The 16,092-nt window shown below is 57.7% G+C and overlaps 1 protein-coding gene across 1 annotated transcript; it reads left to right on the plus strand.

Moving 5' to 3' along the window:
- Window positions 1–432: 432 nt before the first annotated feature.
- COL9A2 (collagen type IX alpha 2 chain) lies at window positions 433–15,661 on the plus strand. Its single transcript, XM_024990221.2, has 32 exons — window positions 433–632; window positions 1,885–1,959; window positions 3,160–3,195; window positions 3,279–3,341; window positions 4,385–4,438; window positions 4,563–4,598; window positions 4,691–4,714; window positions 5,044–5,097; window positions 5,389–5,442; window positions 5,563–5,610; window positions 5,838–5,894; window positions 5,978–6,031; window positions 6,365–6,418; window positions 6,785–6,838; window positions 6,947–7,000; window positions 7,121–7,174; window positions 8,362–8,415; window positions 8,811–8,864; window positions 9,099–9,152; window positions 10,111–10,155; window positions 10,517–10,570; window positions 11,310–11,363; window positions 11,626–11,679; window positions 11,765–11,836; window positions 12,061–12,096; window positions 12,263–12,307; window positions 12,397–12,429; window positions 12,636–12,782; window positions 13,054–13,108; window positions 13,424–13,612; window positions 14,363–14,440; window positions 14,886–15,661. The coding sequence occupies exons 1-32, from the start codon at window positions 561–563 to the stop codon at window positions 15,083–15,085; spliced, it is 2,067 nt and encodes a 688-aa protein (XP_024845989.1). The 5' UTR covers window positions 433–560; the 3' UTR covers window positions 15,086–15,661.
- The last annotated feature ends 431 nt before the right edge of the window (window positions 15,662–16,092 follow it).

Genomic DNA, 16,092 nt, shown 5'->3' on the forward strand with positions numbered 1-16,092 from the left:
TAGGTGGAGAGGAACGAGGTGGATGGAGAGCTGGGCAAAGCCTGCTACAAGGTCGGCAGAACCTGCGGTGTCCTCGGCCTGGGCCCTGGACCAGGGCACCCAGGCCCGGGCTCGCAGGCTGAAGTGGCTGAGGACAAGGCGCAAAGTGATGGGAGGCAGACTGCGGGTCGGGGAAACGGGCTGGGTCCCGGAGATCGGGCTGGACAGGCAACTCGGACGGCCCTCTTCCTCTTTATAGAGGAACGGAGCCATGGTCCCGGTCCCGCACCCTGGCCGCTCTTCGGATCACCCGGCCGAGGCCTCCGGGAAGCCGGGCGAGAGGATGGAGGGTGGGCGCTGGCGGCTGGACAGAGCGGGGCGGAGCTGGGCCGGGAACGCCAGCCTCCCTCCCCGGGTCCTCTCAGGTGACAGACCCCGCGGGCCCCCCGCCCCGCCCAGCCGCATATTCAGGAGGCCCGGCCCGCTGGGTCCGAGAGCAGCCGGAGCCGTCGCGCCAGGAGCTTCAGCCGTCGGTGCGTGCGTGGTGCCCGCATCAGTCCACCTCGAGCCCGACGCCCGCCATGGCCCCCGCGGCCGACCCCCGTAGCCTCCTGGTTCTCCTGCAGGTGCTGGGGCTCGCCCTGGCGCAGATCGTAAGTCCTGCAGCCACTCCCGCTCCGGGCTCCGGAATGCGGGATCTGGGTCCGGGGTTCCGGATCCTGGGGTCTGGTGGAGTGTTCGGCTTGACCCCCACCCTCTATTGACACCCCCTCGCCCGAGGGGCAGCCGCTCACGTTCCTTCAGTAGGGGCACAAATGGGGTCGGGGGTGGAGATCTCGGCACCGTGAAAAGAGGTGGACGAGCCGGGGAGCCAGAGGGACCCTGTCCGGAGATGCTCGGCCCTGCCCGGGCCCGGCGGCGTGGAGCAGGAGCTGGCGCCGCGTCCTGGCAGCCTGGAGAGCCCAGGTGGCGGGGGAGACAATGGTGCCCATTCACGGAGCTCGGGATCCTCCGCCCCCGCCGCCTCCCAGGGGGCGCCGGCTCCAGCCAGACGCCGCTCCCGCTCGGCTGACGCTATCCGCCCGGCTAGCGCTCCCGCGTCTCACTTCCGAGGGCCGGCTGGGGGCAGGGGGGCCTCACGCGACGCGGGCGCGGAGGGGCCGGGCCGGGGCGCCGTCTGGGGCCTTGGGCGGTTCGCAGCTCGACCGTGGGGCGCCAACCTGGCACTTCTCGGTCTGGGGGTGGGGATGGGAGCGCGGGCACCTGGCAAACGCCGGACCCCTGCCTGGGTCTAGGATGGATCGCGTTAAGAGCGCCATCCAACTGAGGACGGAGGAGCGGTGCTGGGAGACGGATGCTCTCGGAAGGAGGAGAGAACAGGCTTGCCCTCCCTAGACACCCTCAACGGCCCCATCTTTCTGCACCTCCCCAACTTTCCTGTCGGGCTTTATCCTCACCAGGGGGAGAGGTAGAGGGGTACCTATCCATCTTCAATATCTGTCGTCCATCTAAAAATAATCCAAGCAACCGTTCATTGAGGATCAAGCATCTCTAGGTACCGTCTTCCTTAACCATCCGTTATTTGAGTCATCAGCAGCTCCTTCTGTTCTCCACCCACGACGGCGCAGGGGCAGCGCGGTACAGTGGAAGGAGCTGGGCAAACCTAGGGCGGAATTCTAGCTCCACAGTTTACCTCCTGTGATCTTTCGGAGCCTGTTTCCTCACCTGCAAACTGGGGCTCGTTAGTCTCGGCTCAGAGTTCTGAACCAGTCAATAAGATAATATATGTAAAGGTCCACAGTGTGTTCTCAGTGAAGGGGAGTTCACGGCTCCTCAGGGGGGAGGTGCGCCCCTGGACGCCCAGTTCCCTGCAGTGTCTGAGGGCTGCCCGCTTTGTGTTTTCAGAGAGGTCTGCCAGGAGAGCCGGGGCCTCCGGGGCCCCCAGGGCCACCGGGAGTGCCTGGATCCGACGGAATCGACGTAAGTCTCTAACCCGGGACCGGGACCGGGAGAGGGGGGGCGGGGGGCGAGAGGCTGCGGACAAAGGGGAATTTTGTGTGCTCTGGGAGTGGAGGCAGGGGGTGGCGGCGGTGAGGTCGGTGCCTGGAGGTGCAGTGCCCCCAGTTGCCAGTAGGCAGCGCCGGCCTGCCCCACAAGGAGCCCGTTTGTTCTACAAAAACCTCAAACCAGCCTGGAGTGGCAGAGCCCGTTATAGCTGCTGGTGGACAAGGAGCTGCTGTTCGGTCTACCTGCCACAGCTCACAGCGATTCCTCATCCCCCGCCCCCTCCTCCCGTTTGGGGGTGGGAGACGCCTTAACTCCGCGCGCTGCCCCCTGGCACGTCTGGGTGCCTCTTCAGGGTAGCTTGGGAGGCTTGGCCAGACCGCTGTCCAGCGGGGGCCAGACTCCAGTCTCTTCCCTTTACATTTTTCTTCCCGATTTAGAAGCAGCTGGGCTCCTTCCCTGCTCTCCCCACCGTGGTGAGAGTTAAATACCTCATTCTGGATGCTCCCCCACGAGGTCAGACCCATATTTACCCATCTCCACAGCTTTCTATTCAACTTGGTGCCCCCACCCTCCAAACACGGGCGCTGGGCCCCTGCCAGGCTCTCTGGCCGCCAGAGGCCCTGAAATGCCTGGAGGTCTCTCTGGGGCTGAATGTGATTCCACAGGCCACGTCTGTTCTCCATTGAGGATCCTTTGTCACAGGGGAAGGAGGTCCTTCCTGCCTTGGGGACAGATTGAAGCTGCCCCCTTGGTCCCTGCCCCTGCCGCATCTCATTCTCCTGACCCCAGTCTACCACTGCCCCCTTCGCTCACCTTCTCTTCGTGTTTTCCTAAAAGCCCCAAAGTTTCTTCTCACACTTGCTCAAATCCAAGAGGCACCGCTCTCCGAGGCAACCCATTCACAGATCTCATGACTGGCACCGTCCCAACACTGGCATGTCCAGAACTCACTTGCATGTTGATATCACTCTCTCCAGCCTGCATGGGGTTGGTCTCAATCCACCTATGGTTTTCTTGAAAGAAAGGGAGCTATTTTCCTAAAAAGCACGAGGTTTGAGAGGACCCAGGACAGAAAAGGAGAGGAGCATGTGGGCAGGTCAACCAGGGCTTGTGTGTGCCCATCTGGGGTTGCACAAGCCACGGTAAGCTTTCTCAACAACTTATATCTTGCAGGGTGACAAAGGGCCCCCTGGGAAAGCTGGCCCTCCGGTGAGTGTTTTTTCCCTTTGACCTTTGATGCTTCCAGGTCTTTCCTGCCTGTGGCTAATATTTGCTCCACCTCTGTTTTCAAGGGACCTAAGGGAGAGCCTGGCAAAGCAGGAACAGATGGGCCAGACGGGAAGCCCGGGATAGATGTGAGTACCTACCTGAGCGTCAGGTAGAGTAGGCTAGGGCTCCACCCCCTGACTTCCAAAACCCAGTTCTGGCATCTTCCCTGATCTGCTGTGCAGAGCATAATGGAGACTCTACAGCTGTGAGTTCCCCTTACCCTCATGTGGCTTCTGACCTCACACCCACACCAGGAGCACTGAATCAAGGGCAGATGGGCATCCAGAGGACTTAGCAGCAGTCAGAATTTAGCCTCACATTTCTGGCCTCCAAGTATTACACTTAATTCTCTGGGCAGAGCTGCCCTTTTGCATCCTCTCCTTTCCTCCCCTTTACCCTTCCCCACCCCACCCCCTTACAGCCCCAGGCACTACTCAAGAGAAGAACATCATTTGGTTGAGAGCATGCAGTTCCAGGGGTTCATGGGCTCAAGGTCACAGGCTCCTGGACACAGGCTCCAAGGTCACTGGCTCCTGGACACGGTTATTGGGAAGTCATCTGGTTGGGGAGACACTTGAGTCAGTCACTAAAAGATGGGAGGAAAAAGTGGCCCCCCATGAATGGCCTGCTGGCTCAAGAAGTGCCCATTAGGGCTGTGAGCAGCCACAGGGTCGCTCCAGCTCATCCATACCCTGCAAAGATTACAAAGCATATTGCCTTACACATCGATATTCATAACCACCCAGAGAAGCAAGCATTGATTATTAACCCATTTTGCAGATGAGAATACTAAGGCTCAGAATAAGCTGTCAAGGGCAGACATTAAGAAAATGGCTAATCCAGACCCATATCTATCTAGGTTTTCTAGATTCCTAGACTGGAGATGTGAGGTCTGGGCTAACAAATCTTTGGGTCTTGGGTTCTTACCTTTCAAAAGAGGATAATCATCAAGGGCTAGTGTGGGAACTGGAAGAAAGGAAAGTGAGGTGTTGATGCCCATAGGCCTTCATGCAGTGTGACGAAAGGCAGCCTGGGCCCAACCAGGAGAGACCTCTGGACCCACCCTGTCCTCCCATTGGTCAGGGAGCAGGTTTGCCCCTCACAGATGTATCTTCTTTTTCTTCTCCAGGGTCTAACTGGAGCCAAGGGGGAGCCCGGTCCTGCAGGGATCCCTGGAGTCAAGGCAAGTGGCCTGTTAGGGGTTCAGCATGGGCAATCTAGGTACCAGAGTTTAGGAGGGGCTGTGGCAGAGAGGAGCAGAAATGCAGGAGACCCCAGCCTCTGAGCCTCTCCTATTGCTTTTGCAGGGCCAGCCTGGGCTCCCAGGTCCCCCCGGCCTGCCGGTGAGTATAACCTGCAGTGGCTTTAAGGGACCCTTTGTAGGTAGGGGGATTTGTAAAAGGAGCCATGAACCTAATCTTTCCTTCTGTTTCAGGGCCCTGGCTTCGCCGGACCTCCTGTAAGTCCTCAGGGATGGGGCAGGGTCCCTGGGACTTTCAGAGGGGGAGAGTTGAGAAGGGCTTCCAGGGGACTGGCCAGCATGGGGAGGGGCCAGCATACTGTGATGGTGTCAGAAATGGGCCGACTTGTCAGAGAACCCTGGGCCTATCCACTGACTCTGAAATTCTCTGGTCCTTAAAGCCCTAATTTGTCCTAATTTGTCTGCTTCTTTGGGGCTGGTTGCAAAGTGAAAGTGGGGAAAGGGGCTCTGGGCACCTGTTTCTATCTTTGTGGCAGGGCTGGGCTAACCCTCTGAGGCATTCTAGCCACTGATGTCTCTGTTCGTAGGGACCACCTGGACCTGTTGGCCTCCCTGGTGAGATTGGACTCACAGGCCCCAAGGTGAGCCCCAGCCACTCCTCTGCTCACTCTGTCTTGCCCTCTGCGTTCAAGCGCAAGCTGAGAACCTCTCCAGGAGTTCCTGGGCCTGCTTCTGGCCACCAGGAATCTCCTCCAGGTCTGGGGCAGCCAATGGCGGGGCGTCCTCTGCAGATCAGGCTTTGATCTCCCCAGATCTCAGGAGGGGACCTGGAGGGCAGGATGGACAGGGCAGTAGCGGGAACTGGAGCAGGGGTCAGAGGTGACCTAGCCAAGGCTGGACAAGGGTATGATTTGGGCCTTTCTTGCTTCCAGGGGGATCCTGGACCAGAGGGACCATCAGGGCCTCCGGGACCCCCTGGGAAACCGGTAAGTGTCCTCAGGCCTCCCACATGGCAGGGTGGGGCTGGGGAAGGACAAAGGTCTTCGGCACAAGACTGGGGAGAGGAGGGTTCGAGTCAGGTTCCATCTCCACACATCTTTTCTCAGGGCCGCCCTGGAACCATTCAGGGTCTGGAAGGCAGCGCGGATTTCCTGGTGAGAGGCGGGGCCTGGGGCGGGGCTAGTCCGGGGAAGGGGCGGGTCATCTTGAGAGGGGCGGGCAAGGAGACAGGTTCCTTCCGACGGTAGGGTCCCTGGAGTCCCGGAGAGACTGCGCCGGAGAGGTGCAGCCAGGTGCGGGCGGAGGAGAGGTCTTGGGAAGCACTGCCCTGTTGGCCTGGGGCAGGCCAGTGACACAGAACCCTGCGGAATTTCTCTTCCAGTGTCCAACCAACTGTCCAGCGGGCGTGAAAGGGCCCCCAGGGCTGCAGGGCGTGAAGGTGAGCTTCTGGCCCAAGTCTCGGAGGGTGGAGCAGGGGAGGGGGGGACGGGACGTTACTCTAAGCTCTCTCCTTCCCCACAGGGGCATCCAGGCAGACGCGGGCTTCTGGGAGATTCCGGCCGCCAGGGGAAGCCGGTGAGTGCGAGGGCAGAGGGCCGTGGGAGAGTGTGTTTGGAGAGGGCCCTATTGGAGCCTCCTCGCATCCTTCTCCCTTCCCTTCAAATGTGGGGCTTCGGGGATGAAGCCTTGAACTGGGAGGCAGGAGGCCAAGGCGCTAAGTCAGTATGTCCCTGGGCAAGCTCCTTCCCTTGCTGTGCCCCCATTTCCCTATCTGTCATCCCTGGGACCCTATGCTTTCCAGGACGCCTTCCTGTCTGCTCTTGCTGAGAAGAGGATGTTGTCTTTGGTTGTCTGAATATTTGTCTGTCGATCTGCCTGCCTATCTGATCTCTCTTTCCTGGCCCTTAGGGTCCCAAGGGAGATGTGGGTGCCTCTGGAGAGCAAGGCATCCCTGGACCACCGGTAAGGAACACTTTCCCCGCCCCACCTCATCCCCCCAGGAGACCTTAGTGGAGTCATTCCCTTGCTCTGGCCTCTAACTGGCGGAAGAGATGCCTGTGTCCAGCTGGTGAGGCTCTGGATGAGGCTGGCTGTGAGACACTGGGGGACTGGAACCAAGGCTGCTGTCAGCCAAAAGGCTCAGCTGAGGCCCTGGTTCTGCCACTGTTCCTGGCGAGTCCCTAGCATCTCCGAGTCTCACTGACCATCTGTGACAGGGACTCTGTGCCTGCCTTAGGGAGACGTCTCGAAGACTGGGCTGGGGTTTAGGGAAGGTGTCACAACGTGGGCCTTCTAGTTGTCATCACTGTTATTCTTCTGTCTTGACAGGGTCCCCAGGGTGTCAGGGGCTACCCAGGCATGGCAGGACCCAAAGGAGAGACGGTGAGTGGGTCTGGAGGGGGGGGTGTCCTGCAAGAAAGAGCTGCCGGGGCTAGCCCTCTGGCCTCTGGGGTCCAGCCAAGACTGACCCACAGTCTCTCCTCTCCCCAGGGCCCTCAGGGGTACAAAGGCATGGTGGGCTCCGTCGGCGCAGCCGGGTCACCTGTGAGTCTGCTCCTACTCCCTGCCCCTACTTTCCTCCCCTGGACGCAGCTTCTGGGGCTGCAAAGGATGTGAGTTCCCTGAGCCCATGTAACTTGGATTTCTCTCTGTCCTTCCTACCAGGGTGAGGAAGGTCCACGGGGACCACCGGGCCGAGCTGGAGAGAAGGGTGATGTGGTGAGTCCTCAGTCACCCCTGTTGCAGTCAGGGCCCTGCGGGGGAGAACTGGGTGGACTCAGCTCCACCCAAGGCTCAAGTGGATACACTGAGGTGCACATGTGTGTCTGCGTGTGTGCACATGTAGACGCCCGTGCCCATGTGTTATTCTGTCTGTCTGTATATGTGGGTGGCTGATGTGAGGGGGGAACATCTGTGCCCGTAGCCCAGCTAGCCCAGCAGCTCCTTCCTCCAAGCCCCACCTACTGCTGGTCAACTTCATGCTCAGGGAGAAGCTGTAGGATCCAGTCCCATAGTTACCAGGCCAGACAATGAAATTCCAGCAAATCAGTCATGGGGCTAATGAGATTTGGCCCAGATCCCAGTTCTCTTAACGCTCTCCTTTTTAAAATTAATAAGAGTATTTCTTCTGAGCAATTTTGAGTTTACAGAAAAATTGAGCAGAAAGTAAAGTTAGGGTTTTTTTTGTTATTGTTAGTTGTATTTTTTTTATTTATGCAAGTCTTTAAACATATGCAAAAGTAGGGAGAATAATATAGTGAGCCCTTATGTCCCTCTCTCCCCAAACTAATCTTTTGCCACACTCACTTTATCCATTCCCTTCTCTCTTTCTTTCCTTTGCTCTGATATTTTCAAGCAAATTCTTAACATTATGTCGTATTACCCATTTCACTTCTCAATGTATCTCTTAAAAATAAGGTTCCGCACATAACCACAATATCACTATCAATCACACAAGCAAAATTATCCAGTTATTCCTGAACAGCATCTAATCATCAGCTTGTGCTCAATTTTTCACAATGATTTCAACAATGTCTTTTCAGGGTTCTTGTTCAAATCAAGACCCAAACCAAGTCCACACATTGTCTTTGGTTGCTGGGTTTCTTCACATCGGTGTCACTCAGGGCCTTGGTGGGTCACACTGGCTCCTCCCCTGTCCTGCCGCTACTCCTGCGCAGCCTGCTTGATGCCCACCTCTGCTCCCTCCAGCTGGGTCCAGGGCAAAGTCACACAACTAGGACCCTCTCCACCAGCCCCTACCCAGCATGGCCTGTGCCATAGGGGCCCTGGGACTCGGAGGTCACTGTTCTCAGCAGTTCTCTGAATAGCCAGACTGGGATTCAGCCTCCTGAAGGCTGAATCTGAAGGTGGTCCTGAAGGTGGTCTGCTCTCTGTCTACTTTGCAGGGGAGCCAAGGAGTTCGAGGACCCCAGGGAATAACAGGCCCAAAGGGAGCAACCGTAAGTAGACAGAGGGCAGGGTCCAGGCGGGTCTCCAAGCCCCCAGAGGAGGAGGAGCCTGGGGTTCTAGACTGAACTCTGTTGCCAGGGGGCTGGCTCTGTCACCTCGGGAAATGCCCTCTTTCTGCGCCTCAATTTTTTTCACCTGTAAATAGAGTGGTGATGTAGGAGGGGTCTTGAGACACTCATCACCCACACAAGCGAAGGACTGTCACCCATCCCCTGAAATCCCTTCCCACTTCCATTCCGCTCCCCCAGTTAGCTGCTGGGGCTTCCCAAGCCAACCAGGCCCACTTCCCACCTGCACACTGCCCCCCACAGAGGGACATGGATGGGGGCCCTGACCCCAGGCATCCCCCCATTGTGACTCTCCCTTCAACTTTCCTGCTGAGCAGGGACCCCCAGGCATCGACGGCAAGGATGGGACCCCAGGCACGCCTGGAGTGAAGGTACGAGTGGGGACGGCCCCTGGGATGGGGGTGAGGGTCTGGGGTCCTCCCAGCTGAGGCTCTGAGCTTCACTGCACTGAGGCTGGAGGCCTCGCAGCCTGGGAGCCTCAGATGTGTCACCAACACATTCCTTCTCGCTTCGGGGCCTCAGCTTCCCAGCCTGCACTCGGGTGGGGGCCATGGACCCCCCCTGGCTGGAGCTCTCATTTATGCCTCTGGTTCTGTCTCTTGCAGGGCAGTGCAGGACAGGCAGGGCGGCCGGGAAACCCAGGCCACCAGGGCCTAGCGGTGAGTACAGGGTGGAGCCGTGGGGGCCGCCACAGGGCAAGTCGCTTCTCCTCCACCAAGAGGCCAGGCACTCTGTGGCCCACTGCCCCAAAGTGGCGTGAGTGGCTGATGAGGTGGAAGTCACATACCCAGGACTTGTGCTCTAGACCTTGTCCCTGCTCAGCTCAGGCCTTCTCACCAACGCTGGCCTGGGTTAGGCCTCATCATTTGGACAGCTGCCCTAGCCTTCTCTTAGATTATACCAACCCTCCATGTTGGCTAAGTGGAATCTGACCGGTTTCCCTGCTAAATACCTTCCATGGTGCTCCACCCTCCCTGTTCCCCAACTCCCCCAACCCGCCCCCACCACTGCCTCCAGGAAAATGTCATTCTGTCCAGTTATTCAGCAGAGTCACTGAGGTGCAGGAAGTGGCAGGGGAACAGTTATGACCAGGATAGCTACACTCCTCATCCTCACAGCTCATCTTAGCATCCTAGGACCACCATAATCTGACCCGTCAGCCACTGCCCCTCTTCACCCTCTGCCTTCTCAACAGAGCTTTAGCTTTTCTACCGCCACACCTTCAGGCCTTTACCGGTCCCTCTTATTGGAATGCCCTTCCCATCTCTGAGTCTTCTCACAATTCAGGCCCACCTCCGCCCCCACCTTCTGGGAACCCCTATCCTTCCCTGCCAGGGATACTTAAGTTGAGGACTGCTAACACATCCACGTGCAGACTTCCTGTGTGCACTCGCGTGTGCTCCTCTTCTCCCCGTGGACCACAGGCCTTGGAAAGCAGGTCCTTCTGTCCCTATCTCCTGTCTCACCAGGGATTCGGGGCTAGCACAGTCAAGTTCACGGCTGGGCCTTCTGCTCTTCAGCTCCCACAAGGCGAGAGAGGAATCTGGGAGACAAAATAGCAGATGCTCAGGGCTCCCTGCTGCCAGGGGAGAAACTGACATCAGCTTCCTTCTACAGGGTGTGCCTGGTATGCCTGGGACAAAAGGAGGCCCTGGAGACAAGGTAAGGAGACCCTAGCCTGGGGGCAGAGAGTAGGCTTCATCTGAGCAAGGGAGCCTGAGGGCAGGGGCCAGGGGCAGGGCTTAAAGACTGCAAGGCCCAGGCCTTCTCAGGCTCAGAGACCGGGCCTAAACACAGGTTCACTGGGGCTGATCACCTCCCTCCTGTTGCTTCCCTCCCACCTCTCATCCTGGCTAGAGAACAGGATGGCATGGCTGCAAGTCAGTGGGGTCCAGAGGACCTAAGAACCCGCTCCGCTTCCAACTCATTTGGTTCCAGAGTCTGTTTAGGGTTCACCCGGCTTCTCCAAGGCCAAGGGCCTGACTAGGCTACACAGACTGACCTTAGAACTCTTTTCCTACAGGGTGAGCCGGGCCGGCAGGGCTTCCCTGGAGTCTCTGGTCCCCCCGGGAAGGAGGTAAGTGCCCACTCCTCTGACTCAAGGGCTCTTCTTGCTTTGCTTCCTCCCCAACCCTCCCTCCAGGCCTGAGGACTCTGCTTTTAGCATGTGGGGCCAGAGTGAGACTCTGTGGTGGAGCCCTAGCTTCAGAGTGCCCTCGGGGCCAGTCAGGACTCTGCCGCTGACCCAGGAAAGCTCTCCTCTCTCTCCGCCCCTGTTTCCCTACAGTGCAGAGAGGATGGGGTGCTTCTGTCCTGGGGTATGACCTCTCCAGATGACTGGGGCTGACAATCCAGCAGGCATAGTCATTTACTCATTGCATAAAAGAAAGAAAAGAAGGAAAGTGAAGTCACTCAGTCATGTCCAACTCTTTGCGACCCCATGGACTGTAGCCTACCACGCTCTCCGTCCATGAGATTTTCCAGGCAAGAGTACTGGAGTGGGTTGCCATTTCCTTCTCCATCACTCATTGCACAAACATTCACCAAATATCTGAAACCCACTAGACACTGAGATAGACAGTCTCCTATTTACATAGAGCTTACGGATTTGTGAGAAAGACATTGAATTAAATAAAGACTCCGAATGTATTGGGTCTTATGAAGGAAAAGGACAGGGACCCAAAGAAAGAAGGTGAAGGAAGTCTTCCCTGATGAAGCAAATTAGCTGAGCCCCAGGAGTGGGTAGGAGTTGGTCAGGTGTGGAAAGAAGGGATCCTCCAGGCTACTGCTCACCTCCGAATTTCTCTGTTCTCCAGGGAGAGCCAGGGCCTCGAGGAGAAATCGGTCCCCAGGGCATCATGGGGCAGAAGGTAAGTGCCTGGCACAGTGGTCCCTCCCTGGGGGCCTCTGCAGCAGCTGGCACTGCTGGACGCAGGATCTTGGTCCTCTCAAGGCTCCATCGTGAGGCCTCCCAGCCAGGACCTCAGTTTGCTGGTCTGTGAAGTGGAGCCAAGGACCTCCATGGTGGTGACAGCAGGAATAGAGGGCGCTCTGACCATGCAGGGTCTGGGATCTGGCAGGGAGAGGCTGCCCCGCTGATGGCTGGGATGTGACCTTCACTTTCCATTTCAGGGTGACCACGGTGAGAGGGGGCCAGTGGGGCAGCCAGGCCCTCAAGGTCGGCAGGTAAGTACAGAGCAGCTGAGATGGGCTCTGGGAGTATGTCTGGGCACCTTGTCTGACTTATTCCTCTGGTTTCTTTTCTCCTCAGGGCCCCAAAGGGGAACAGGGTCCTCCCGGAATTCCAGGGCCCCAAGGCTTGCCAGGCATCAAGGGAGACAAGGTACTAACTGGGACTGAAAAATACAAGGGAAAGAGGCCTTCAGATTCTGAGGGAGGGGTCAAATCCACCTGGAAAAATGACCCCCTGCCGGTCCCCAGGAGCCCTGGGGAGCGAGGTGGAGCTTCAGAGGGGGCTGTGGCTGGGAGCCTAGATTGGGGGGACCTGTGGGCCCAGCCTGCCCTAGATCGGAGCTCACCAGGCTCTGGACTCCCCAATTTCAACAGGGTTCCCCAGGGAAGACCGGGCCCCGCGGTGGAGTGGTGAGTGCCAGAAACCCGCCTTCCCCCCCAAATCCCCTCACCCCCACCAATCAGGGCATCCCTCGCATCGCATCGGGATGGGGGAGCGGGAGTGTCACAGGCCAGTGCAGCCCCCGCATCTACGCCATGCGGGGCCACCGCGATCTGACCCTGTCTCAATCTGCAGGGCGACCCGGGGGTGGCTGGCCTCCCAGGAGAGAAAGGCGAGAAGGTGAGCGGGCTGCGCGAGGTGGAGGAGGGGAGCAGCGGGCGGGCCCGGGTACCCCACCGCCTCGGCACAGCATCTCCTTGTGCCTACAGGGCGAGTCAGGCGAGCCAGGCCCCAAGGGACAGGTGAGTCCTGTAGCTGTGACGCCACCTTTCCCCGCTTCTGCCGCCCCCCCCCCCCCATTGCCTCAGCGCCGCTGGGGACTAGGACCGTGACTCCCCCAGCTTCCCTGCCCCCAACCCCATCCTTCCCCTACTCCTGCATAACCCCCAACCCCCACCCCTGCGCGTTTGTCTCCTGATTCCCGCTGGGAACCCAACCCGCCCCGCAGCAAGGAGTCCGCGGAGAACCTGGCTACCCCGGCCCCAGCGGAGATGCGGGCGCCCCGGGGGTGCAGGGCTACCCGGGGCCTCCGGGCCCTCGAGGACTGGTTGGAGACCGAGGCTTGCCCGGACAGCCCGGGAGGCAGGGCGTGGCGGTGAGTTGGCCTCCAGGGGAGGAGGAGTCTCTTAGGGAACGAGCCTCTTTGGGTTGCTTGCTGCTTATCCCCTCAAAGGCTGGGAGTTCCTTCCCTGAGGCTGGTACCAAGCCCCGAGATCAGAGAGGATGGGAGTGGGTGCTGGAGGGATTTCAGTCAGATGCTGAAAATACCTCGGGTAAGAAAATGGGAACAGGAAGGGGTCATAGCACCAGAGCAGTCAGACCTGGCAGCCGGGGGCTTCTTCCTGAAAGACCTCCTCTGCTTTCAGGGCCGAGATGCTAGTGACCAGCACATAGAGGACGTGGTGCTGAAGATGCTGCAAGGTGAGGGGGCACCAACTCCTCCTTCTCACCTCCAGGGCATCGCCACCCTTCAGAAGACTCTCCATGTGGCCTTGTGGGAGAGTCACGAGCCGTGGGTGGCCATTCCAGCTCTGCCTCCAAGGGGTTGGGGACCCTACCTATGTCCTCACCCACTCAGGACCTTTGATGTCTGCAGAACAGCCTGAGGAAGGGGGAGGTTGACCCCTGGCTGTTCTGTCTGCACACCTCATGGCCAGAGGCCAGGATGCTCTGCCTTCCCAGTTTTTCTGAGCCACACCCATCTTACAGACTTCTCTGTCTCATCCCTCTCTCCAGAGCAATTGGCAGAAATGGCTGTGAGTGCCAAGCGGGAGGCCCTGGGTGCGACTGGGATGATGGGTCCCCCAGGACCCCCTGGGCCTCCTGGGTACCCAGGCAAACAGGGACCCCATGGGCACCCTGGCCCTCGGGGTGTTCCTGGCATCGTGGGAGCCGTGGGTCAGATTGGCAACACTGGGCCCAAGGGTAAGTGCTATTCTATGGTGGCCAAGAGATGGCGATTTGGCCAAGACCAGCCACCTGGGGTCTCAGTTATGCCGGCTGATGGCTCAGCCTCCTGTTTTCTATCTTTCATCATTCCCCTTTCTAGGATGAGGTATACAGTTCTCACCTATGGCTCTCCCATGTCACTCCTGGGCTTGCTTTCTCAGTAGCAAATTGATAGAAACAAATGTACTAATTTATAGCCTGGGTTTTTTTTTGGGGGGGGATGTTGTTTCGATTTTAAATTGACTTAGTGATACTCCATAAACATCCCTCCATGTCTCTAGAAGTAGGGAGGCAGATGAACAAAACAGTAAAGAAGGCAAGCTCGAGTCAGAGCAGGTGTGAGTCCAGACTCTCTCACTTTCTCATTGTGGCTCTTGGACAAGTTACCCATTAATATTCCTGGGTCTTAGATTTATCATCTGTGAAATGGAGATATTTATAGCAACAATCTCATAGTTGCCAGGAGGATTACGTTTAGAGGTAATTTACATGGAGTTGGTATATACTAAATGCCGACTGTTGACATTATCAGACACTTTCCTGTAATGAACTTTATCAGCTTTATAGTCTTCCATTCTTTGGACTTGCCTTTGTTTAATCAGTTCTGCAGTCATTTCCAACTGTCTGAAATAATTGTTGTGTGTGAAATAGAAATTAAATAGCAAGCAAAGAAGAAAAAAAATTTTTCCTATTCTGAAAAATTAAGGCTCGGTTCTTTCTCTGCAGGAAAACGTGGAGAGAAGGGTGATCAGGGAGAAGTTGGCCGTGGGCACCCCGGGATGCCTGGGCCCCCGGGGATCCCAGGTAAGACCCTGGCCCTGCCCAGTAGCAGTCCTGTCCCTCAGTCCTGGGATTAATGACCTGAGACAACTGGATCTCTTCCATGGAGGCCTCCCTCATGCTCTCACAACATGAGGCCAACTCAGTTCCACGCATCCCATTTTTGCATCCCTTTGGAGCAGCTGGGAGCCTCTGGGTCAGGTCTGGCTGGGAACTGGACAGCTGGGATTCTGAGGACTTCCTGGGTTACACAAAAATCTGCTTCACGGAGGGAAGGGAAGGGGCCTTTATTCCCCCGACTCACTGACTGGGAGTAACGCACCATGAGACATGACTCTTTTAGAACCGTGTCTGAGGCAGAGTCCCTTCTTTCTATGGTGTCCTTGACTTCAGTTTCCCTGAGAGACTGAGGAATTCGAAGGCCGAGATAGGAGGAGGCCTTGATGTCTTGACCTTTTCCCTTCCATAGGACTGCCTGGCCGGCCTGGTCAGGCAATCAACGGCAAAGATGGAGATCGAGGGGCTCCAGGGGCCCCAGGAGAGGCAGGTCGACCTGGCCTGCCAGGCCCCATTGGGCTGCCAGGCTTCTGTGAACCTGCGGCCTGCCTTGGAGCCTCAGCCTATGCCTCTGGACGCCTCACGGAGCCTGGATCCATCAAGGGGCCATGAGCATCAGGCCAAGACAGAACCCAGTGGGCATCCTGGGGGAGAAAGGACTCAGGCCCCTCTGGGTGGACATGCACCCCATGCCTCAGTCCAGGAAACTAGCTTTTCCAGGACCTTCCATCTGGGATCCAGGAGTCCTGAGGAAAAGGAAATTCTAAAACATGGGGGAAGGGAAGGGAGGGCATCAGATGAAAAGGTGAGGCCAACAGGGCACATGGCACTGGAGAGTCCACGGTCCAGAGAGGATGGGGTGGCCTTCGTTCCTGGAGCACTGCTCGGATGTCATCAAAACAAATGTGTCCTTAATCTGCATCATCCTCCACTGGCCATCTTGTCCTTGGGGCAAGTGGACCGAGGCCTTTGCTAGTTCCTGATCCCGTTTTCGCCCCCAGGCTTACTGGGTGACTGCCCGGAGGGGACCATCCCTAAGCCAGTCCTCTGCTTCCTACCTGCCTTCCTCCCATCTGAGTATTTAAACACCCATCTCCCTTCCCTTCCTGGCATCACCCTTTCCCACCAAACCCTAGATCCACCCAGGCCTTTCTGTAAATAAAAACCCTCAACTTGGGTACAAGCCAAGATGTGAGTGCTGAGCTTAATTTTTCGTAGGTTAGGGGTGGGCCCCCACGACCTGAGCAGGATGGTCAGGGGTTCTAGAAGGGGGAGGGTGGAAGGTGGGGTGCTTTCCTGTGGGCACATCCTGAACTGAGAGGGTGGCCTGGCCTATTTTAGGAACACCTGTGGGAAACACTGCAGGTAGAGTCAGGATGGTGACCTGCTATCTCGCTGTGGGCAGATCCCTTCCCAGCCTTTGTACAGCTGGGCAAGGACCCAGGTTGCCTCGTTTATCCTGTAGAGAGTACCCAGTGTCTCGCCAGAGCCTGGCCCACAGGAGGTCCTCTGTGAGTTCTGGCACTCAGCGTGTGCTGGTCTTGGGGCAGGAGCTGGCAGCCAAAGATGGGAGGACCTGGCTCTTCGAGGGGTTACCAGGTCCATGAGAAAAACAGGCC

Source organism: Bos taurus, chromosome 3 (assembly GCF_002263795.3).
Source record: "Bos taurus isolate L1 Dominette 01449 registration number 42190680 breed Hereford chromosome 3, ARS-UCD2.0, whole genome shotgun sequence".
Taxonomy (NCBI): domain Eukaryota; kingdom Metazoa; phylum Chordata; class Mammalia; order Artiodactyla; family Bovidae; genus Bos; species Bos taurus.